The sequence below is a fragment of the Phytophthora parasitica genome (assembly GCF_000247585.1).
Source record: "Phytophthora parasitica INRA-310 unplaced genomic scaffold supercont2.4, whole genome shotgun sequence".
Lineage (NCBI taxonomy): Eukaryota > Oomycota > Peronosporomycetes > Peronosporales > Peronosporaceae > Phytophthora > Phytophthora nicotianae.
Genome location: NW_008648990.1, coordinates 215,107 through 237,700, shown reverse-complemented (window position 1 = coordinate 237,700; position 22,594 = coordinate 215,107). Strand labels below are relative to the sequence as shown.

Sequence of the window (22,594 nt, the reverse complement as noted above, 5' to 3'; positions counted from 1 at the left end):
CTGTTGTCAAATTATACATTTAGTTTTTATGGTACTTCCGGTGGCCAAGACCCTAGCGAGAATAGTCGTCAGTCAATCCGTTATTACAAACATGAGTGGAATGCTTCATTATTTCTAATCATTATTGTATTCTGTGACTATTTGTAGTCGAAATAAAAAGCGTGACGACGCTATTACGTTCAATAATATCTGCGAAGCTCACTGTCACACGATGGATGAGCTTGCACATTCATAAGACATTGTTAGAACAAAGCTGCGGCACAAGTGAAAACTCAATCCAATAAGTTAAGACTCTTGGTTAAAACAGAAATTGGTTTATCTGATCATTCCACGTCATGTCTTAGTAGTACCGGGATGTTGAGCCAAATGGGACCCCGGGGTCCCGCAAAAAGTTTTTTTCTGGCGGCCAAAAGCTTGATTGTTATAACCTCGTTCAAATGTTTCATTATTATTTGTCAAAATTAATGTTACGACTCAAGTTTGAGCTTCGTGAACTTCTTCATGCTCGTTATGAGGCGATATGATCTTGGACTCGTGGGCGTATCGCTTGTGCTCACCTTCGCTAAAAATGCATTAAAAGGTTCTGTAAAAAAAAAAAAACGTACAAATCGGTCCCAGCAAACGTACAAGCAGCAGATAACGATGAACGTCGTCGTGGTCATGAGCACTAAAATCCACTCCGGACTGTAATAAATGTACGTTTCGTCTCCAGTGGCACTTAGATGAGTTCGTAGCAATGTACTCAACGCCGGAACTGTAAGAGCTGACAGAAAATTCCCACATAATTGCTGCAAAGCGGCCACTGTCGCTGCACTGGTTGGGAACGCACATTCGACTCCCAGTTCCAGTGCAATCGGCTGTACTGGTCCCAGTACAAACCCTAGAAACAGCAGACTGAGTAGCGTAAAATGGATCTCGATCTTGGGTGCCAGTCGAAATAACGCAATCCCCAGTGCTACAAGCAGCAAACAAAGCTGCAACGCCGCCTTATGACTTCGCATTTTGTCCACTTCTCGACTGATAATTTGACTCCCAACCAGAGAACTGATGATAAAAACTGCTCCAAATATTCCAATCTGAGTCGTGGTGAAGTTTGTGATACTCAGAAACTTTGTCAACAATGCGCAAATGGCGTTCAACACACATTCTGCCGTTGAAAACGCCACGACAGTGTGCCAGAATCCACTGTGGGAGAAAGCATTGGCCCACTGGCTCCAGTCGTAGTCGTCTTCTAAATGAGAAATGGGTACAAAATGATCGGATCCAGATTTAGGATATGACTGAAAAAATAGGAGCGCAATAATCCAAGAACCTCCTGCTAACACAGCCATACAGAAATTGTAGAACGGGACTTCATCACTTGATAATACCACGAATGGAGCGGTGAGATAGACGATTGCAGTTCCCATGGCGTTCGCGTTGATAGCGACACTCGTAGCTGTGGCACGCATTGACGAAGGGAACCAGTTCGCAGACAGCACAGCTGGAGAGTTGACCATGAACGGCATGGCAAACGATGCTAGTAATTGTCCAAGTACCGTCACGTATGGTTCTTGGGTACCGTCGAACGAACACGCGAAGTAACGTAAAGATGCACCTCCAGCTTGTAGAAATCCTCCGAGTAAAACCCCAAACCGAAGACCGAACTTATCCATGATCCAGGATCCAATGAAGGAACATGGAATGTACGAGACGAAGTAAATAGTGATGAGGTGCTCGGAGTGAAGCTAGAAATGCATAATGCTAAGTAATCTCTAAAATTGTCAAACATATTGAAAACCGAACAGGATACGTACCCGTTCCTGCCATCGCGCCTCGACGATGCTATCAATTGGCGCGTACGAGTAGCAAATAGCTTGGTTGAGGGCACTTAGTGCTGACAAGATCGCGAGCATGAACCATTTCGTACAAGTGTCTCTTGAAGATACCGATCCTGTTCGTTGACGGTGCTTCGGTAGTAACGTGCTACCCTCGGCTGGTTCCAGTACGTAGATATAAATGTTAGGCGCTCTCCATCAAGTTGACCTGGCGATCATACCTTTAGCTTCAGTTGGTTCGCGTACTGACCCAGCCATATTGTGCATCTGAAGTTGAGTTTGAAAGATTCCACATCAACTCTGCAGTGGATCGCAGCCGACGGCTCAGACGCAATCATGACCGTTCATTCCCGAAGGTCGCCCAACAACAAGTCTCAATTCTTTTCAAGAAAAGATTATCATGGTTTAGGATCCCTGTGCATTGCACGCAGACTCAAACTCAGGATCAAGCATTGATAAATCTTGTTTGACCCTAAAGGGTTAATGAGCAGGAAGGACTGGGTTGGGTTTAGCCAGGGTCTATTTTGGAGAATTGCAGTCGCATCTGCCGCATTCTTTAGAACATTTGCATTTGCTAGATCAGCATCTAATCTACGAGGTCTTTTTTAGTCTCCTCTAAATATTTTTACAGAGAATATCTCGCTGAAGGCAGAGGATTTAACGCAACGAAAGAAGGGAAAACCGCCAACTATCTGACATTTAAAGCGAAGGGCGGTCGTCGCTCCTAACAGGAAAAGCAACCGCACTTTCGCTGTTCCCTGATAGGAGCGGCGACCGCTCTTCTTGCAGACACACTATAACGTGGCAGAACCGTGTCGGAACAAGTTGACATTACACGAAGGGGGTAAGGTCATCGAAACAAGCATCACCAATAAACAACCTTCTACATCATTTAGTCGAGGTGGACACTGTAGATAACACGATCTTCGTGCGACCACTGTGGTGGTGCCACAACACATGAAAGCCAGCTTTACAGGTATCAAAAGAACATGGTACTGCAGTTGTCGGGGGAAAGTGCAGCGGCAAAGTGTCGGAAATTTTGAGAAAAAGCGAAGGCATTATCGCTGTCGTTGCTTACTTATAAGTTGCTCAGGGTACAGTAAGCAGAGCCTCGTTTCGATAGAGGGGTGATCAGAAGCTATGTCGGCAATAAGGATAATAATCGATTTATGGTTACGCACAACCACACTTTACAAGAAAGTGACTTGCGACGTAATCCGAAATTGGTTGTGCTCGCTTCACCCGGAATGCCGGTCAAGTCTCAGCCAAAACACTCGGCATAGTATTGAGCGCCATGCGTCCTCCTCATTATTCAATTTACCCAACGCCAACAACTTCCACCATCTTTCGTTCTCCAACCCCGACCAAGATGACTAAAGTCGCCATTGTCTTCTATTCCACCTTTGGTCACGTTACAAAGATGGCGTCTGCAATCCAGAAGGGCATTCAAACGGTGCCGGGTGTGCAAGCTCAACTGTACCAGGTGAAGGAGACGCTCAACGAAGAAGTGCTCGCTAAGCTACACGCGCCACCGAAACCCGACTTCCCGATTGCCACTCCGGACGTGCTGAAGAATGCCGACGGGATCATGTTAGGTTTCCCAACGCATTTCGGCATGGTACCGGCCCAGATGAAGGCGCTTTTCGATGCGAGCGTTGCTTTGTGGGTCAAGGGTGAACTGATTGGCAAACCCTGCGGTATCTTCTTTAGCTGTGGATCGCGAGGTGGGGGCCAAGAGGTTTCTGCGATGAGCACCACGCCGTACATCGCGCACCTCGGCATGTTGTTCGTGCCGTTGGCATTGAATGGGAAAACCATCGAAGGTTCCGATGAGATGCACGGCTGCAGCCTGTGGGGCTCAGGTACTGTTGCCGGCCACGATAGATCGCGTCAACCATCGGCGCTGGAGTTGAAGGTGGCCGAGATGCAAGGCAAAAAGTTCGCTGAGATCACCAAGAAGTTGGCGGCGTAGTGAAGTTGGACAAAGACCTCAACCGTTCATTTCTGCAGTGTTCTATTGCGCCATACTAGCTTTTCTAGCTGCAATACGTTGAAGAGCATTGTTGAATAGGAGTAAGTGAAAAATCAAATTTTCGCGACATTCTCAGAAAACAGTTTAAGAAATCGTGCCGGGTAGATAATTTTTCATGTCCACCTTCGTTAACCCGAAGTGGATCTCGGCTAGGACACAGATATCCTCATTGCGCTACAAAACTGAAGCGAGTGGACTGGATAAGTTGAGCAAGCTCCGAAAAGCATGGAACCCCATTTAAAAAGTAGATAAAGCGTTTTTCAGACAGAATCTATTCCTAAACTCCATTTCTTTCTCACTTCCACCAACGCTTACCCGTGTTGATAACCAACGGATAAGCTTGCACCGACGGAAAATATCGAAGTATTTCAAGTTTTCCTCACCCGTAATCGATTTCTTTTGAATGTAATTGAAGTGTATGATTGTTTGGGCCGCATAAAATAAGTCTTCCATCTCGTCCCAAGGAGTCGAAATCTGCTTGAGAATTCAGCAGAAAGTTGCAGCACTACTGGGATGTGTCCCATCAAACACCTGGTCGTCGTTAATGCATGGTAAAACGATCTTGGTCTCGTGGGCTGAGCGCTTATACTTGCCTTTGCTATGTAATCATTCAAACTCCACAAGGTTAGCCTAGCATCATGAAACAAAATAACAGGACAACGTACAATAAGCAGAACACTACAAACGTTGCAATCGTCAGGATGACCATGACACCCTCAGGACTGGTGAAAAAATCCCTCATGATTGCATGATCTTCTGTGTGCATATGCTGCAGTGCACTCAGCCCAGGGACTGCAATAGCTGACAGCAAATTCCCACATAGCTGCTGCAACGCTGCCACTGTCGCTTCACTTGTCGGGTACGAACATTCAACTCCAAGCTCTAGAACGATGGGTTGAATGGGCCCCAGCACGGCTCCAAGCACGAGCAGACTCATCAGTGTCGCCTGCACTTTCACCTTCGGTACTAGTTGAAATAACCCTATCGATACAGCGGTTAGCAGTAGACAAACCAGCGATACAGTCTTATGATTTCTCATCTTGTCGACCTTCTGACTGACCAATTGACCCCCGACAAGTGAACTGACGATGAAGGCTGCGCCAATAAACCCAATCTGGGTTTTACTAAACGTAGTGACACTGAGAAACTCGTCTAAGAGCGCACTTAAGGCGTTTACGATGCATTCTGCTAACGAGAATGCCATGATCGTGTGCCAGAATCCAGTGTGGCTGAATGCCGTCCACCATTGTCTCCAGTCATATTTGTAGTCTAATTTTGAGGTTGAGAATTCATTGACACTGGTTGTAGGTTTAGAACGAAAGAAGAGCATAGCAACCACGCAGGACCCAATTGAAAGTAACGCGACGTACAAATTCCAGTCTGGAATATCATCACCAGAATGCACAAGAAACGGTGCTGTCATATACACCAGAGCTGTACCCAAAGCGTTCGCGTTCAAAGCTACACTTGTGGAAGCTGCTCGCTTGGATGGAGGAAACCAGTTTGCAGAGAATAGAGGCGGCGAGTTTACCATGAACGGCATTGCTAATGACGCGATAAGTTGTCCAATTAAAGTCACGTAAAGCTCGCCGACTGGAGTGAGAAAACATGCCAGATAGCGTAGGCTTGCTCCAACTGCCTGTAACAAGCCACCAAGTAGAACTCCATACGCCAAAGATTTTTGATCCATGATCCACGATCCGATGAATGAGCACGGGAGGTAAGAGACAAAGAAGATCGTGATGAGAGTTTCTGCAGGGAGCTACGTTAAAGAATCACGAATACGTCAGGGAATCACATTTATCCAAAATAGATGTACAAATACAAAATTCACTTACTAGATGTACCCACCTCTCCTCCACAATAGTTGCAATTGGTGCGTACGAGTAGCAAATGGTCTGGTTTACAGCGCTAAGGACTGATAAAATCCCAAGCATGAACCACTTCTCATAGGAATATCTGGATGATTGCGACAGTGCTGGCTTCTGAACCGCTTTGTCCAGCAACACAACTCCTGTAAAGAATATCAGTGATAGCAAACTCTACATACACATACAACTAGGTGAGTACGCACCTTCGATCTCGACGGCTTCGCTTGGTAGCGCAGTCATTCCCTTTCTGCGTCCAGTTACAATAGATTAACACCACATTTGAGCCGTTAAGCGTCTAGATGTCAAATAGTTATGGCAGAGAGACGCACAAACAAACCAAACCAACCACCAAATCTTTTAGAGCTTTGCTGTGATCTCCAAGAATCGGATCTCCCTCTGCACACACGACTGTTCGCGCCTTGTTGGCTCGTAACGTATTCACCAGGCAGACAAGGAGCGATCCAGAGCTTCAGCGTGACTTTTCATTATCAAGTTAGAGAAATATGCGATGCTGGAAGAGCTAGAAGAAACTCCCCGTGGCGCGGGACGTCCTGGTAATGAGAACATTCTCTTTGCCGCGAGATCGGGAGTTCGTGGCAGCTTCATGAGCGAATCGCTTGTATGTACCATTGCTGCATAGAAAAATTCAATTGCGTCAGTTCGAAGCATTCGATTTTAGAAAATATAAACCAAGAAAACGTACAAGAAGCAGAAAATGATGAACGTCGTTGCTGTCATGAAGACCATGACCCACTCCGGACTAGCGTAGAAATACTTGGGTGGCACATGACCCGTTGAATCCACGTGCGTCCGTCGCAAAGCACTCAAACCAGGCACAATAATTGCCGACAAGAAATTGCCACAGAGTTGTTGTAGCGCAGCGACTGTAGCTTCACTGGTTGGATATGCGCACTCGACTCCGAGTTCGAGTACAATAGGCTGCAATGGTCCAAGAACTGCTCCTAAGAACACGAGACTCACCAGCGTAGCATGGACGTTGACTTTGGGTACCAGTCGAAACGAAGCGACAGCAATTGCTGTTAATAGTAGACACAGTTGTAGAGCTGTCTTGTGGTTCCTCTTCCTGTCCACGTACTGACTGATCACTTGTCCACCTATTAAGGAGCTTATGATGAAGATCGACCCCACAATTCCGATTTGGGCCTTCGTAAAATGGGCAACACTCAGAAACTTTCCCAAAAGTGCACACATGGCGTTCAGAATGCACTCAGCAACGGAAAAGGCCACAACAGTGTGCCAAAATCCACTGTGTGTGAATGCAGTGGCCCATTGACTCCAGTCATATTCGTCACGTAGTTGTACATCAGATACTATTGATTGAGCCACTCCTGTCCTTGCAAATGACCGGAAGAAGAAGAGCGCGAAGATCCAAGAGACAGTGGCAATCAATGCCACGTAGAGATTCCAGTAAGGCACTTCGTCGCTGGAAAGGACGATGAAAGGAGCTGAGAGATACACGAGCGCTGTACCCATAGCGTTTGCATTGACAGCCACACTAGTGGACGTTGCACGCAACTGAGGAGGGAACCAGTTCGCTGACAGCACAGCAGGAGAGTTGACCATGAAAGGCATCGCGATTGAGGCCAAAATCTGACCCAGTAGCGTCACGTAAGCCTCTCCAACTGGATCGAAAACACACGAGAAGTAGCGCAATCCAGCACCCAGAGCTTGCAAGAAACCACCAAGCAGTACACCATAGCGCAATCCCTTCTTGTCCATGATCCATGAGCCAACAAACGAACACGGAATGTACGAGATGAAGTAGACAGTGATCAATTCTGTCGAATGAAGCTGAGCCACACAAACGTGTCAGGTATTGTATACTTCATCTAGGACAATGATAGACTTACTCGTTCTTCCCACCGCTTCTCTACTATACTCGCTATCGGCGCATACGAGTAGCAAATGCCTTGATTAATGGCAGTAAGTACTGACAAAATTGTCAGCATGAGCCACTTCCGGTAAGTATATTGAGATGCTGTCGTGGTCTTGGGTCTGTCCATTTGTCCTAGAAAAGTACCATAGTCTAACACAATCTCACTGTCAGTAACTACAGCTTATGATACATGTTTGAAGTCCTAACGCACCTCCATTCTCCATGTCTTCATAGATAATCGTCGGCACCTTCTTATCGTTCGTAGAGTCCCCCAGCGGCAGCATCTTGATGATAAGCAGTAAAAAAAAAAAACTATTGAGGAAGCCTACTAGGAGAGCTGCAAGATCCCACGGTTGCCTGGCTAAATGAGGAACTTGCAACGCCTGAGCCTCATTCTTAGAGCGAGTGCCACTCGGAGTGGGCAGTTTCCCTCCATTCAAGTTGCCTACAGGCTCGCAATCGCAATGCACGCCCGTGCACTCGGCGCGCTTGACGCGGTCTTCGTCATGCAAACATGATTGGCGTTTTTTTTTAGACCTTTTCGTCTCAAATGCACAAAATAAAATATTTGGTCATTACTTTTTTATATTTGTCACTGATGAATTAGCGGTGAGGGAGTTAGCCATGTGTGACGATGTTGTGGCATTTGCTGAGAGTGAGGACACGAGTTCCTTGCTCCAAGACGTGCTTGCTTTTCTAGACAATTGCGAAGATGCCAGCGATGTCGGCCTTTTACCTGGTGGATCCAGTTCACCCGGCAGTACCCAGAGTTTTTCATCAGGTCCAGTCAAGAAGAGATATGGTAAGGAGCATTCGGCAGAATACGACAGACGCCGTCGGGAGAAGAAGAAAGCAGAACGGGAAGCGTTAAGGAACCAGGTAGTGCAATACGAGGCTCAGCTGGAGCTTCTGCGCCTTCAGAAACCTGGTAATACACAGGAAAACAAGAAATGGGGGTGGATCCATGCTGCGACGATGGAAGAAGAAAAGCGACACAAGGCTGAAGAGCTCAATCGACAATTGAAGGGACTGCTCTTCCAGCAGTTGAATACTGCGCAGATACTCCGTAATTTTATTGCTGGGCAGTCGACGTTGACTGAGGTAATAACGGTCTCATTTTGAATTTTGGAACCTCATTTTGATTTATATTTACTACTTTGATGTTACTTTGCAGCACGTTCAGTCCGTTATGGGAGGTAGAGCACCGTGTCCAGTTCCGATGCCGACGGGTTCTTTTGCCGGCCTTGGAGACATCGCGATGTATCTGAAAGGTGTGTTCAAGCACATTCAAGCTTCATCGGACTATGTGTTTGCATCGTCCCCTCTCTTCTCGGAAGCGAATTCATCGGACGCACTAATGAGCATGTGCTCGATTAAGCACCGAGATCCGATAGCTGGGTCGTGTATTGAGCTACTGAGCTCAACACCACTAGATTGTGGTTACGACGTTGCTGTGCCAATGCTGTGGGAAATGCTGCTTACTCGGCAGATATTCGGACCAGAAGCAGTACATTATGAACAAAAGGTAAGACTTGTCTTCTCGGTTAGACTAAAACAGGAGTGTAGTAGGACTAAAGCGGTACATTTGCCTTCAGTCGAAGCATCTGACGGCGAATTCAGCAGAAATAGGCTATACATTTAGCTTTGGAGCCCCAGATGAACCGACAGCCTTAAACGGTGTCACGCTCATGGGGAAATTCGAGAAGGAGGGAAGCGCTTTATTGGTTTGGACTTCCATGCTTGTTCAACGTAACGGACTGCCATCTATGAGGTCACAAGGGTGGATATCGATCACGAGACCGCTAAATCGACTGCATAAAGGGACCGTAGTGCGAATGTGCAGCCGTCTCTCGGGTAGGCACTTCGGAGTTCCAGGAGGATACACAGACGTGAATATCACAGTAGCCAAGAAGCATCAGCTGCTCGTAAAATCGAGAATCGAGCGTGTCCAGCATAGAATGGTAGATCTTGCCGAGCTGCAGAAGTAGTGATTTAAGTCGATACTGTCGACCCAACAAAGCGGGATTGGCTAACTATCGTTTTCAACTCAAAACTTAACTAAAGTTACTTGAGAACTTGATACGTCTGCTAATAATATCAAAGCTATGTCGTACCAATATAGTGTGTTTTTATGCCATTCCAGCTTCTATCTGATATGGTCCATACTTTAATTAAGTAGATTCGCGAAGTATATCTGATAACCTTTGTACAAATAATGCCACCATGCTGAATGTGCATGTGTCGGCCAAGCGTAGCATCACGGTAAATTACCCCCCCCCTCCCCCACCTGAAGTAATTTTACTGTTAATCCGTGTGGATGTTGCCCGAGCAGACTTCAGAGCGCAGGTGATGCGAGGCGCATCAGATGCCTACCACCGGTACTCTTCTTGTGCGACTCGCGCAGTGCGGTAACGTATGTACTGCTAGAGCAAAGAGTTCGAATAACAAAAACGAGTTGTATAGCAGCCATCGTGAACAAAGGTGACAATTATGTAAAATCCAGAGCTTCTCCGTGTAAAGCACGGCTTTGTGATGGGAATGATTAGCGTCGTGACTCAGTACTCATTCATTGCACTGTCGTTCCTACTTCTAATCACTGCAGACCTGATGAGTCCTATGCGAAACGTTCATCCTCCCCTGCACCTGATCGATGATATCGTAGTATAGGCTGCTTGCCGGAGTGAAGCTGCGATGATCAAGAAATTACTCTTTTGCCCCTTTAGTAGAAGTAATGGTGCTTTGGTATATTTTCAAACGGCCTCTACTACCCAGTTGCAACTACAAGATCGTGGGGTAGCTGGATACAAAACTAAAGTAGGACTGTAAAACATTAGTCGTTGGTTACCCTGCATAATAGTATTGTTATTTGATAGGTTTGTGTAGAAAAAGGTTGTAACCTATCATACAGCAATGCTATTTTGGAGGGTTTGCGTTAAACGTTTACAGACCTAGTAGAGCATGTGGCATGACTAGTCTCGAGACTCGACTACTAATCGCCTGCTGAACTTAGTATCATTCCCGCACGACTAATCTTCATCACGACTCACCCGTATAATACCTTCATCATTCGCTCTCTCAGTTTTCAAACTGCGCTGTCTTCCACTATCCCCACCCATCCAGTCATGTCCAGCAGCACCCTTTTCCCTCCGAACCGGGAACACTTCAGCGATGCCGTTATCAGTTCTGTTGTTCAGCGAGAAGCACCCTTTCGTTACAAGTCTTCTATAAGGACAGAATGGAAAGTGGACAAGTCTTCTCCCTCGGCCCCCTCGTATTCTGTGGGTACTGCAGACAAAGTCAGTGTCAACATTCCAAGTCGTCTGCCAAATATCACTGGTAACAAACGCCTTGTCTCCGATACAAATCACCACGATAGTCCCCGCTCCAAGGTACAAAAGACGCGAGCAGCATCAGTTGCTGATGGTGTAAGCGCCAGATACGCAGCCGAACTCGAGCTCCGACGTCAACGGAATCGCATCCACCAGGCTCGATACAAGACGAGGCAGCGAAAACTCGTGGCAGACCTCGAAGACTCCGTTAAAAAGTTGAAAACCGAGATCCCAGAACTCGAACTGCAGCATCGGCTGTTATCGTACGATCTTCCGTCGAACACTACCATATGGGCCATCGCAGCAGAGTACTGCCGCCTCTTCCGCCACGGTGTCAAGACGAGGGTTTTAGATACGGTGTCATTGCTCAATGACACGACACCAGTGCTCACTCAGACCCAAACCCAATTGGACTTTTTCAGAGCGGTAATGGCTCACGATGTGACGGACGGCGTGGTCTTTGGCGTTCAAGCGTTGATGAGCTCGATCGCGCTTCAGTCTCAGTGCTACCAGGAAATCGACCTACAGCCGCTGCATATGAACTTCGAACCTGGAGACTCTCTCGTTGTCACGACCAAATGCGAACTTACCATTACCGAGAGAACGATGTGTTATGGATTCCCCAACTTAGTCAAGAACGGCAAGTGGTCGTCCCTTGCAGTCAAAATGCTCGGGAAAAAGATTGTTATCCGCGGGTCGACGCACTTTGTCAGGGATGTTACAAGCGGACGAGTTACTCGACTTCAGTGGAAGGCAGACCTGTTAACACCGCTGCTTCATCTACTGGGAAGTCTGGAGGCTGTGTCCCGAGTGTTTAATGGTGCTAGATTGTCTCCTGAAGGCCTGGTACAGCAGAGCGAGGCTTGTAGTTAATTGGATATCATTGCACTTAACGATATGCCCTTGGAGTAATAAAGAAGCTGCGCTCAGTTATCGGAGTATATCAAGTGGTGAGAATACTGTGCAATACCATGCGTAATTTATCAATTTGGGCTCCTCAGTGCTACTGTGTTGTCACAATTATCGATAAGAAGTATCCTCGTCTTCTTAGTGAAAGACCCAGTGGCAATCTAATCTGATTATTACTGGTGGATGGAGAACAGGGAATACAGTAAAAAATTGAATTGATGTCTTATATTTCAATAATAAAGATAGCAATTAGAGTCGAGCAATAATAAATATTGCCGCAACTTTGTCACGTCCTCTTTCTTGTTCTACCTTCGTCTTCTCCTACCGCATCTACCTAGCTTTTTTTTAATAGCGTTCCATCACCACAAATAACAAAACCGATACCCACAATATATTATTTGACGGACGGATACAGGTGACAACTGACAACTTTACATGCTTCACGTAAAGTGCACCTCCTTCGCCAATATTTGACTGTCAACTACGGCGAAACTTGCCTTCTAAACTTGATGAATTGTCTGCAAAAGTACGATTCGTTTTACTACATACCAGTTTTACTACATACCAGTAGGTGATTTGTTTTAATCAAGGGTCCCACCGACACCTAAAATAATTGCAGTGTAGTCCAAATTGATTGTATAAACAGAAGTCCATTTGTTTTAAAGTTTTCCTCTGCACTAACACTAGTGACTGTAGTAACATCCCACATGGTACGGTTGACACGAAGAAAAGATAGTAGTTCGAAGTTGGCGGGAAACATCGCAGATCTCTGTGGCGTCAGCACGAGTTTGCACTGGGAGAACAATCGTTCCACGATGTTGGAGGTCGGTGGTATCATTTTCACGAGCGGTCTGTAGCTTGTCGCACCTTGAGCTCGCTTCTGATGCTCACACCAGCTTGTGTATGATGCCACTAGACTTTCAGGCCACTTTTGCCATTTTTATTGTCAATTATTGGTTCAATAAAATTTGTATTGCTGAATCAATCCAATAATAAATACTGCTATTGCTAAACCCAATAATTTATTGAATTGCTATTTTTTTCCGTCCCCTGATGGAGAAGCAGAACAGAGGCAAAAATTGCGAAATACTGTTATGAGTGCCACGTCGTAGCAGAACTGGGGCAGTGCAGGATACTGAATAAGAGTCCGGACGATAGAGTATAAGCTAGACGCAATCACGAATCATAGGAATTCGTCGGGTGAGGTTCGACAGGTACGTTTAGTTGGCACACAAGCGAACATTTGCGTATCCCTCTACCAGGACGTCTTTCCACTACGATGCTGTAAATGAAAAGCACGGTTTGTGACGTGATCGAATAGCTAGCGAATAGAATATATTCCGTTTCAAGTTACCTTTGGCTTCTGTCTAACGTAATGATTAGTATCTTGATTCATTCACAACCCGACGGTACAGTAGCGACATGTATTTTAAAATAATTTATATTGTACTGTAAATTGTACAAAAATGTTATTTAGTTGAGTTGCTAGGTTTCGTGACAAACTTCGTCATTAATCCATGTGATTGTCGTTGCGGTAATTCTCGGCAAGGTTATCGACCTGGTTGATTCGAGAACCCGAAAATTGCGCCAAACCATAATGCCAACTCGGCTGGATATGTATGACGTGGAAGCGTACGTCCTTAACGGGCCATCTAGGTGTACTTCATCCACAGTACCTTCGAGCATACGAATTCTTGTCGGAGTCGTAAACGGACGTACGGTAAAAACAGCAGTCTGTCGGGTAGCCAAGAGTCGTGATCATGGCCATCCAATCAAGCTCAAACCATAAACGTGCTTGACAGTATTTCACAATTGTAATTGACGTGATTGCATCAGAACCGTGTTAAAGTATACATGTTTTGCAGATCTTTTAACCCTTAGAAGATAGCAAGGTATCTTGTTGACTTCGTATCAGTTTGACGTACTAATCACCGCCATGGATCGTTCCCTTCGTTAATCATCTCACTTTAAAACGTGCTTTCTTTCAGCATCTTCCTCCAGTAATGAAGGTCAGTACTCTGTTTTCTCGTAACCGGGAGCACGTCAGCGACGTCGTCATCGGCTCTGTGATCCTACGCAGTGAACACTACCACAATTACTATCGTAACGACACTTCAGAATGGCGAACAGATAGATGCTCTCCGACTTCCAGCTCCTCGTCTTCTGCAGACATCAAGAGTGGACTCGATTTCATCGATGCAAGTCGTTTGCCTGGCATCACAGGTCACAAACGAGCTCACACCGATACCTTGAACTGCCGAACGCCTTACTCGGAACTACACCAGACTCATGCTGTCTCGTCTGCCATTGACTTCGAAGCCAAATACGCAGCCGAGCTTGAGTTCCGACGCCGACGGAATCGCATACACAAGGCACGCTACAAGATGAAGCAGCGAAAACTCGAAATGGATCTCGTGGAATCTGTTGCAAACCTGAAAGACGAGGTCCAGGAGCTTAAGATGCAGTATAGATTGCTATCATATAGAGTTCCGACTACCACTACGATTTGGGTCATCGCTGCCGAGTACTTTCGTCTCTTTCGCCACGGCATCAAGGGACCAGTCATCAAGAAAGAGCCCGTTCTCACTGCTACGACGACAAGCCTCACCATAAACCAAGCCCAACGGCACTTTATCGAGACGGTGATGGCAGACGATGTCACAGACGGTGTGATCGTCGGTATCCAGGCGTTCATTGATAGTATCGCTCTTCACTACCAGTGCTACGACGAAATCGACCTACGGCCTCTGCACATGGTCTATGGACCGGGTGATTCGCTCGTCGTCACAACCAAATGCGAGCTCACCATTACTGATAAAACGGTTTCCCCAATTTGGTGAAGCACGGGAAATGGTCCTTCCTTGCTGGCAAGATGCTCGGCAAGAAAATTGTTATCAACGGATCGATGCATGTCGCCAGGGATTATGGAAGCAAAAGAGTTACTCGACTTCAATGGCAGGCAGACCTAATGATACCACTGCTACGTCTATTGGGAAGCCTGGAGGCTGTGGCTCGTGTGTTCAACAGTGCTAGACTATCTCCTAATGGCATGATCACGTCGAGTGATAGTCTGTAGTTCTGGTTTTTGTGGAAAATGCACGCTTTGCAGTCATTGACACGAGATATGTGGCTGGATCAATGTAATGCATTTAATGCCCTCCAAAATTGTCCTGAAACGGTTTTATCAGTTTAAGCGGTAATTTATTTTAAATTACAAAACGGTTTAATTTTAATGCGTATCAATGGAATGGGACCTTCGGGTATAGCACAAACAAATTACATTAAAAAAAAAAACAAATATGAAGGCCATTTATCATCAAAAAAATATTAATAAGTGAGACCAAGAGAGTCAGTGGCATAACCGAACATGTGGTAATCGTTTTGTACCAAACTCGGCGACTAATCATCACCATGATTCACGTTCTTTTGTCACTCACACCTCAAAATTTGAGGATCAAATCGAAAATTGCACTTTCATTTACGACAACAAACGCGATCATGAACACAAGTACTCTCTTTCCCCCCAACCGTGAACAGTTCAGCGACGCAGTCATCGGCTCTCTGATGCAGCGAAATGAACACTACCCCAGCAATAATATACAGAGGACAGAGTGGAGAACTACCAAGGTCAGTCGTCAATCATATTCTGCTGCGTTGGCAACATCTGCGCTACCTGCGGTACCCAATGCTTGCAAACGCCTTCTCTCCGATAAAGTGTGCGGTCAGATTACCATTTCCAACGAGCGGAAGATGCGAGCAGGGGTTGATTATTCAGACGCCAAGCATTCCGCCGATGTCGAGCTAAGACGCCAACGCAATCGTATGCACCAGGCACGTTACAAGATGAAGCAGCGTCAACTCGTGGCAGATCTCGAAGCCGCAGTGACGCACTTGAGACAAGAGATCCAAGAGCTTGAGATACAGCAACGATTGCTATCGTACGGACTTCCGACAACCACGACAATCTGGAACATCGCTGCTGAGTATTTCCGTCTCTTTCGCCACGGCACCAAGGGCTCCACTATGGTAGAGAACGCACACATTGAACCAGCGTTAAACCTTCTCCACAGTCAGGTTCAATGGGACTTTATGAAGACGACGATGGCTCCTGATGTCACAGACGGAGTGGTCATCGGCATCGATGCGCTGATAGAGAGCCATGCTCTTCAGTCTCGATGCTACGAAGCCATCGACCTGCAGCCTCTGCGTATGGACGATGGACCTGAAGGGTTGCTAATTGTCTCGACCCAATGCGAGCTCACGATTACTGAAAACATGCTGGTCTGCGGGTTCCCCAATCTGGTTAAGGATGGAGAATGGTCCTCCCTTGCTGACAAGATGCTCGGTAAGAAGATCGTTATCTACGGATCAACCCATTTCTTCTGGGATAACACAAGAGGACGAGTAGTGCGTCTCCAGTGGAAGGCTGACGTCATGACAGCATTATTGCGTCTACTTGGAAGCCTGGATACGGTGCCGCAAGTGTTTAACGGTGCTAGAATGTCTCCTGAAGGCATGGTCAAGCCCAGCCTGTAGTGTAGCCTCCATAATTACATATAGTAATTGCTCATAAATTCTTGCAACATACAAATGTTGGTCGTGTGGGCATAGAATGATTGTAACACATGAGTCCAGTGTACCGCACCATTTGGTATTTTATACATTGGTACAAGGATAATGAGCTCCGAAGTGCCGTTCTTCGAGCTAGAAGACGCTCAATCAGTGCTTCGAGACGTACTGGCCTTCATCGAAACGTGTGAAGACGCAAATGCATCGCCCACGAGTGTTCAATTGTCTAATCGAGACCGTGACAAGAAGAAACGCGCAAGAAATTATTCCCCAGACTACGAGCGTTCTCGACGCGAGAAGAAGAAGGCGGAGAGGGATGCCCTTCGATGCCAAGTAGATCAGTACACGACACAGTTGGAACTTCTACGGACTCAAAAAACCACTCAAAGGGACGAATCCAAGTGGGGTTGGGTCCATGCTGCTACACAGGAAGAGGAGAAGCGACAAAAGGCTGAGGACCTTAACCACCAGCTCCGAGGGCTACTAGTGCAACAATTCAACGTCGCGCAGACGTTCAAGAACTTGCTTACCCTGGAGGCAGGCTTTGCTACGGTAGGTCTTACGATATTTGACTCTTGGTATTGATTCCTTTTACAAAGCTAAGTATTTTTCTATGCTGTGAGTTACAGCTAGTGCAGTCGGTCTTGAGTAGCTGCCCACCGTGCTCATCACCGACGAAATTAAGCACGTTCTCTACTTTGAGCTCGATCACATCGCATTTGAAAGGATTGTTTGGTCAGCTGTGTGATTCATCAGACTACGTGTTCGACTCAACCTCGATCTTTTTTGATGCGAACTCACTGGTGTGCGCGGCCAACTTAAAGTATCAAGATCCGATCTCTGGGCCATGTATCGAGCTGCTTAGCTCGACTCCTCTGCCGTGCAACATGGAAAATGCGGCTTCGATGTTGTGGGAAATGATGCTGGCCAAGGAAGTGTTTGGTCCTAACTCTGGATGTTACACGATAAAAGTAGGTTTCTTTTGTTGTGAATTTATGAACCTTCGTGTGGCTTATACTAGTTGTTTTGACAAGGTGAAGCAGCAAACGGAAAGCTCTGCGGAATGGGGATATTCCGTCCGCTTCAATGGGCCTGAGGCCTCAGGAGCTGTCGACGGGGTGACATTGATGGAGAAATTCGACAAAGCTGGCCAAACTCTTATTGTATGGACGTCGATGATGGTGGAATCTGATGGGAATCCGTATTTCACGTCCCAGGGATGGATCTCGGTCAAAAAGCTACCGAGCAATCCCGACGGTGAGGCTTTTGTTCGGATCTGCAGTCGTCTGGCTGGCCTACACTTAGGCGTTCGATGTGACGGTGACAAGGTCGACGTTCCTGTTGCTAGGAAACACCAGTTCATGGCGAAATCCAGACAGGAGCATGTCCAGCTTAAGATTCTGGAGCGTGCAGAGCTTCAAAAAAGTGTTCTTTAGCTAAAAATATATATATATATATATATATAATAGTATTCAAAATAAATTATTATTGTACTAAAATAGGTTTTTGTTATGATATATTTAGTTTTGTGTTGAGACCTTCCTGTTAACTGCTTACGTACTACTACTAATGAGTTCCGAGCTACAGTTTACTGAACTGGAGGAGACTCAGGACTTACTACAAGACCTTCTGGCCTTCCTCGACGACAATTTATTGAGTGAGGAGGCCGCAGCGTCATCTATTGCTTTGAACATAAGCCAAGGTCATGACATGAAAAGTCGTTCGAGAATATATTATGCAGCCTACGATCGATGTCGACGCGAGAAGAAGAAGGCGGAGAGGCAAGCTCTTGTGAGTAAAGTGGCTCTGTATGAGAAGCAGCTGGAGCGACTACGAGCTCAGAGGTCCAAACCTTGTACAAATTCCAAATGGGGGTGGGTACATGCAGCTACAGATGAAGAAGGAAGACGACGCAAGGCCGAGGAGATAAATCGTAACTTAAAGGGGATATTGGCACTCCAACTTAACACTACCAAGATATTACACACCTACATTAATCATGAAGCGCTGCTTCTTACTCAGGTACGATAAATCTTAGCATTTAGAACGCTCAAGTTTATCTACTCACTTGGTGCTCTACCTCAGCGAGTCCAGAGTGTAATGGCGCAGTATTCGCCATACAAAACACCGAAAACTACAGGGATTTTTAGAAGCTTTACTGTTATTGGTGAGTATCTGAAAGGGATGTTCCCTCGACTTCGAACTTCAGCAGAATTCGTGTTTTCTTCCACTTCTTTAGCGATGGAAGATCCAAATTTGATCGGAGCATTGATGAGTTCAGCAAACGTCAAATGCGAGGACCCCATGGTCGGTCCTTGTATTGAGCTTCTTAGCACGACGCCTTTGCCATGCAATTTTAAGAGTGCTGTTTCGATGCTGTGGACCATGCTTTTGGAGAAGAAGGTCGTAGGATCCCATGCTGGAAGCTACACCATGAAGGTTAGCATTCTCTACGTCATAATTTGCATTGCTGTGTCACTGATAGTGTTTTAATACAGACCAAACTACTGTCCGAGTGCTCAGCAGAATTCGGATACTCCAGCTCGGATATTCCGGATTCATTTGGATATTTTGACGGCGTTACTTTGTTTGAGAAACATCAAGATGACAACCGAGCTATTCTACTGTGGGCGTCGATGTTGGTGGATCTACAAGGAAAGCCGTTTTCTCTCTCGCATGGATATCTCTGCGTGTCAAGGCTGTTAAGTAACCCACAGCAAGAGTCCGTCGTTCGCAGCTCCAGTCGTCTTTCCAGTACGTTATTCGGACTCTCGGCCGATCGAGCTCAAGTGAACACACCGGTCGCAAGAAAGCATCAAATCGCTTCGAAGACAAGACTTGAACGTGCCCAACTGAGGCTGATGGAGAATGCTGGACGTCAGAATGAAGACTAGTAGGCATCCGAGTAACCGCAAACAAATCACTCCGCGTTGACAGGTTTCTCATTTAGCAAAAATTGTTTCTCTTCTCTGCTTAAACCCGTCATTTCGACACCTTTCTAGCGGCTGTGCATTCTCATCGCACCACTCTCTCATCCCATCCATCGTCCGGGCATAGACACGATTGGCAGCGCAGTATAGCGTGTATGATTCCACTAAATCATTTTACGCACACATGAACAAGGCAGTCGTCACCTTCAAAATTTAAGCATTCACAACACTTCGCGTCTTCCGAGATATCGCTGAGTTGAGTTTTACCGGATCGTTTTTTCTTATCTTCATTCTCAGGCATGTTTTGACGTGTTTTGCTGGTATTTTTAACAATAAGAAAAACGTGGCAGCAGTTGTCAACTTCCGTTCTATTCTTTATTACCAAGTGCATTATATTTTTCTTACTCAAGTATTTTGCACGCTAGGTTATAAAACTCGCCAGATCTTGTCTGCCAGTTTCGATCAGCATTTTTCTCTGAAGCATGTGATGTTTCGCCTTCATCTTGGCTCCTATAGCTCCAAGTGCATGGTTACGGACTTGGTCAATGTGTTCGCCGTCAATATAAGTGCATCCTTTAGCTTTCTCAGCACTGAGACGGTAATTGACGCGAATTACAGACTCCTGATCAGCTGAAGGAGCTGAACGTGCTGCGGCCATCCACGAACATTCACGAAATGATATTTTACCACTGTGGTGGAAAGAAATCGCAGCCCATATGACCAATTCGCAGTCATCTTCACTGTGTCTGCGCAGTAATCCAACGCCATCCAGACACTCATTTACCCTGGATCCTCCAAGATCCACCGTGAATTCCTTCTCCACTTCTCCTTCTGTATACGTTCTCTTCGCCTACAGTAATTAAAAACAAGTATAAATAAAAACATAGATAAAAAAATGCATTCCACGACAGGTTTCGTACCCGAGTTCTACGCATTTTGAGATTTGGTTGAGAAGGATCAGGTATAGAGAACATGGCCGATAACAATCCTCTAGCCGAGTCTAAGCTGCAGTCAAGTGGTGTTTCCGACGTCAGTTGCGTTGTTGGCCCAGCTTTTGGGTCCAGTCTGACGTTGTAGTGGCAAGCGAGTGCTGGAATTGACGCTGCCGCTCCCGTCACAGGGTCCACCGTTGACTTGGCTTCATAGTACATTTTGTCCATCAACGTCATGATTTCTTTCCTCACAGCCACTGGGTCATTTTTCAACGCTGCAGGACTGCAATGTATAGCGGACGGCGTCGAACTCAGCAGCATTGAACTAGCCAAAGATACTGTCTATAACAAAGTGAGACCAACGTTCCTAGCCACTTTTAATTGTCAAACTCTCACCTCCATCGACTGACGCTTGTCTAGTATGGATTGTAGACTTTTCGACCATTTTTTCTCGGCTGCCAGTGCCTTTTTGAGCGACATATTGAGCAGTTCCGCCTCCACTCGCTGCTTCTGCATCTCCGGAGTCACACAACTCGATTCTCTCAATTCGGAGCTTCGTACACTGCCGCCGCTCTCTCTCAGTTGGGATAGATACATTTCCAGACGCTGCGCCTGCATTTGCAACTGCAGACGCTCCTCCTTCTGCCGCTGTCGTCGTCGAAAATCCCGTTCGCGGTTCTGCTCCTGACGACTGCGTTTGAGGCCCCCAGAGTCGCTTAACGAGTGCTTTTCATTGGGGATATCCGACAGAATCGGGACCTCGTCACTCGCGTCGATCATGGCAAAAGCCTCTTGCATCGTCGCCTGGGGATCTTCATCGTCCTCCAGGAGCACGAAGCTCATGCTGGTCAAACTAGAATGGCCATGTTGGAGCCAGTCTGCTATATTTGTGTGACATGGCGAGTACAGTCCACCCACTAGGTCCACCTACACTAATAGACAGTTCTAATATCCGATAAACGGTGATAAAGCTTTAAGAAGGATCAGGGTATTTGGGTACAATCATGACTGTTTTCGTAACTAGAATATTATAACCCTATGTAATAGCATATTCTAATACACTATTTATTGGCGCCGAGAACTATACACGCTGACCCCATCAAAAGATGGACTGACGTAGCGGAGTTCATGCTGTCGTTGTTGTAGTGCTCGAATAAAACTTCGTTTGCGGTACTTCTCCTCTGAGGCAGTACCATTCTGGCCCTACTGTACGTAAATACTACTTCGAAGTAAGAGGTTACAGTTCGCGATTTACGAGTAAACTCTGCTCGACTCCCTGTAGTACCGCCTCGAATCCCACTCGCTTCACCTTGGACAGTATTTCACACGTCCGATCGACGAATTGTTGACGGTTGGGCAACTCGCAATCGAAATGGACGTACATGCTCATGCAGTCCTTCAGCATTGTCACTCCAGGTGATAGTTCGCTCAGAACGAGCCAATGTTTCTCTTGGGAATGAACGCCACTGACAACTGCTCCAAAAGCGTCGAGCAATTGGCCTTGACCTGAAACAACAAAAACCTGGCGGTCATTGTCGACGATTCGTCTGCCTGCATAGCGGAACTGGACCTTGAACAGACTTCCTTCTTCTTCCAGTTCCATTGTGTACGCTTGTGACATCATCTCCCGCGGTGACTAGTACACATCAACGTTAGAAATCGCTAGAATTCAACTTGTGCATAACAGTTTTTTAGGAAGTATTGGGACCATACATGTCCGTTTTCAGCTGCACTCTCCACAGAGTTCTGGGTTATTTCGTGCCAGAATGCGTCTGCGACTTCCTTGTAGTCGAATGGAACGATCCGACTCAATAGAACGTCAACATAAGTAGAGTTGTCGGTCACCGGGCTGGAGTTCGTTCGGGAACAGGGTGAAGTGAAAGCTTCCAGTCCAGTTGACAATAACGCAAGGTCCGTGTCAGCGTATAGTTGCCCAAGGTCCCCGTGAAGGCGATCTAAGGCTACTAAAGCGTTGTCGTCTACGTAAAAGAAAGATTGACCACAGTAACTTTTCGGGAAGCGGAGGGTTCTCTGGAATACATAATCACTGTGAAAAAGACTTCATGTTAAAAGCTTTGAATATACGAACTAACCTTCACTTGCTCCTGCGTCTGCAACAGTCTTCTCAACGTTTCTATTGTTGCGACTTGATGAGTATAGACACCACAAAGGTGTTGGTTTTCCGCCTCAGATTCTTTCCGAAGCCGGCGGTATTTTTTTGCTAGATCCTTCCACACGCCGAAGAGGAGACCATTGTCTTGGTCGAAAGTCGGATTCATCACGTCGACTATTGCGTCTTCAGCATCAG

The 22,594-nt window shown here is 46.3% G+C and overlaps 13 protein-coding genes across 18 annotated transcripts; 8 read left to right on the top strand and 5 right to left on the bottom strand.

Moving 5' to 3' along the window:
* Positions 1-474: 474 nt before the first annotated feature.
* PPTG_03054 (hypothetical protein) lies at positions 475-1,895 on the bottom strand (the record flags this gene model as incomplete). Its single annotated transcript, XM_008895730.1, has 3 exons — positions 475-562; positions 628-1,727; positions 1,797-1,895. The coding sequence occupies 3 exons, from the start codon at positions 1,893-1,895 to the stop codon at positions 475-477; spliced, it is 1,287 nt and encodes a 428-aa protein (XP_008893978.1).
* Positions 1,896-2,580: 685 nt separating this feature from the next.
* On the top strand, positions 2,581-3,789 carry PPTG_03053 (NAD(P)H:quinone oxidoreductase, type IV; the record flags this gene model as incomplete). Its single annotated transcript, XM_008895729.1, has 1 exon — positions 2,581-3,789. Exon 1 carries the CDS (start codon positions 3,112-3,114, stop codon positions 3,787-3,789), a length of 678 nt encoding a protein of 225 aa, XP_008893977.1. The 5' UTR covers positions 2,581-3,111.
* A 313-nt stretch (positions 3,790-4,102) lies between these two features.
* PPTG_03052 (hypothetical protein) lies at positions 4,103-5,960 on the bottom strand (the record flags this gene model as incomplete). The annotated part of the gene is made up of 4 exons (XM_008895728.1): positions 4,103-4,447; positions 4,515-5,611; positions 5,688-5,863; positions 5,924-5,960. 4 exons carry the CDS (start codon positions 5,958-5,960, stop codon positions 4,336-4,338), a joined length of 1,422 nt encoding a protein of 473 aa, XP_008893976.1. The 3' UTR covers positions 4,103-4,335.
* Positions 5,961-5,970: 10 nt separating this feature from the next.
* Positions 5,971-8,149, bottom strand: PPTG_03051. 2 transcript variants are annotated; one of them, XM_008895726.1, is made up of 4 exons: positions 7,829-8,149; positions 7,592-7,767; positions 6,424-7,532; positions 5,971-6,352 (listed from the first exon to the last, which is right to left on the bottom strand). In XM_008895726.1, the coding sequence occupies exons 1-4, from the start codon at positions 7,899-7,901 to the stop codon at positions 6,241-6,243; spliced, it is 1,470 nt and encodes a 489-aa protein (XP_008893974.1). In that variant the 5' UTR covers positions 7,902-8,149; the 3' UTR covers positions 5,971-6,240. The 2 variants fall into 2 exon arrangements, with proteins under 2 accessions (XP_008893974.1, XP_008893975.1); XM_008895727.1 differs by having other exon boundaries at positions 6,424-7,767.
* Positions 8,150-8,207: 58 nt separating this feature from the next.
* PPTG_03050 (hypothetical protein) lies at positions 8,208-9,672 on the top strand. The gene is made up of 3 exons (XM_008895725.1): positions 8,208-8,718; positions 8,792-9,142; positions 9,213-9,672. Exons 1-3 carry the CDS (start codon positions 8,242-8,244, stop codon positions 9,603-9,605), a joined length of 1,221 nt encoding a protein of 406 aa, XP_008893973.1. The 5' UTR covers positions 8,208-8,241; the 3' UTR covers positions 9,606-9,672.
* Positions 9,673-10,706: 1,034 nt separating this feature from the next.
* PPTG_03049 (hypothetical protein) lies at positions 10,707-11,885 on the top strand. Its single transcript, XM_008895724.1, has one exon. The coding sequence runs from the start codon at positions 10,740-10,742 to the stop codon at positions 11,817-11,819; it is 1,080 nt and encodes a 359-aa protein (XP_008893972.1). The 5' UTR covers positions 10,707-10,739; the 3' UTR covers positions 11,820-11,885.
* Positions 11,886-13,858: 1,973 nt separating this feature from the next.
* On the top strand, positions 13,859-14,695 carry PPTG_21194 (hypothetical protein; the record flags this gene model as incomplete). The annotated part of the gene is made up of 1 exon (XM_008896447.1): positions 13,859-14,695. One exon carries the CDS (start codon positions 13,859-13,861, stop codon positions 14,693-14,695), a length of 837 nt encoding a protein of 278 aa, XP_008894695.1.
* A 32-nt stretch (positions 14,696-14,727) lies between these two features.
* PPTG_21193 (hypothetical protein) lies at positions 14,728-14,931 on the top strand (the record flags this gene model as incomplete). The annotated part of the gene is made up of 1 exon (XM_008896446.1): positions 14,728-14,931. One exon carries the CDS (start codon positions 14,728-14,730, stop codon positions 14,929-14,931), a length of 204 nt encoding a protein of 67 aa, XP_008894694.1.
* Positions 14,932-15,307: 376 nt separating this feature from the next.
* On the top strand, positions 15,308-16,456 carry PPTG_03047 (hypothetical protein). Its single transcript, XM_008895723.1, has one exon. It carries the CDS (start codon positions 15,354-15,356, stop codon positions 16,389-16,391), a length of 1,038 nt encoding a protein of 345 aa, XP_008893971.1. The 5' UTR covers positions 15,308-15,353; the 3' UTR covers positions 16,392-16,456.
* A 19-nt stretch (positions 16,457-16,475) lies between these two features.
* PPTG_03046 (hypothetical protein) lies at positions 16,476-17,925 on the top strand. 3 transcript variants are annotated; one of them, XM_008895722.1, is made up of 3 exons: positions 16,476-16,976; positions 17,054-17,395; positions 17,465-17,925. In XM_008895722.1, exons 1-3 carry the CDS (start codon positions 16,533-16,535, stop codon positions 17,858-17,860), a joined length of 1,182 nt encoding a protein of 393 aa, XP_008893970.1. In that variant the 5' UTR covers positions 16,476-16,532; the 3' UTR covers positions 17,861-17,925. The 3 variants fall into 3 exon arrangements, with proteins under 3 accessions (XP_008893970.1, XP_008893969.1, XP_008893968.1); XM_008895721.1 differs by having other exon boundaries at positions 17,459-17,925; XM_008895720.1 differs by having other exon boundaries at positions 17,054-17,925.
* Positions 17,926-17,956: 31 nt separating this feature from the next.
* Positions 17,957-19,615, top strand: PPTG_03045. 2 transcript variants are annotated; one of them, XM_008895718.1, is made up of 3 exons: positions 17,957-18,446; positions 18,510-18,863; positions 18,923-19,615. In XM_008895718.1, the coding sequence occupies exons 1-3, from the start codon at positions 17,994-17,996 to the stop codon at positions 19,316-19,318; spliced, it is 1,203 nt and encodes a 400-aa protein (XP_008893966.1). In that variant the 5' UTR covers positions 17,957-17,993; the 3' UTR covers positions 19,319-19,615. The 2 variants fall into 2 exon arrangements, with proteins under 2 accessions (XP_008893966.1, XP_008893967.1); XM_008895719.1 differs by having other exon boundaries at positions 18,510-19,615.
* Positions 19,616-19,703: 88 nt separating this feature from the next.
* PPTG_03044 lies at positions 19,704-21,212 on the bottom strand. Of its 2 annotated transcripts, XM_008895716.1 has the most exons (3): positions 20,683-21,212; positions 20,275-20,628; positions 19,704-20,204 (listed from the first exon to the last, which is right to left on the bottom strand). In XM_008895716.1, the coding sequence occupies exons 1-3, from the start codon at positions 21,127-21,129 to the stop codon at positions 19,776-19,778; spliced, it is 1,230 nt and encodes a 409-aa protein (XP_008893964.1). In that variant the 5' UTR covers positions 21,130-21,212; the 3' UTR covers positions 19,704-19,775. The 2 variants fall into 2 exon arrangements, with proteins under 2 accessions (XP_008893964.1, XP_008893965.1); XM_008895717.1 differs by having other exon boundaries at positions 19,704-20,628.
* An 89-nt stretch (positions 21,213-21,301) lies between these two features.
* On the bottom strand, positions 21,302-22,017 carry PPTG_03043 (hypothetical protein). Its single transcript, XM_008895715.1, has 2 exons — positions 22,000-22,017; positions 21,302-21,922 (listed from the first exon to the last, which is right to left on the bottom strand). The coding sequence occupies exon 2, from the start codon at positions 21,908-21,910 to the stop codon at positions 21,524-21,526; it is 387 nt and encodes a 128-aa protein (XP_008893963.1). The 5' UTR covers positions 21,911-21,922; positions 22,000-22,017; the 3' UTR covers positions 21,302-21,523.
* Between the last annotated feature and the right edge of the window lie 577 nt (positions 22,018-22,594).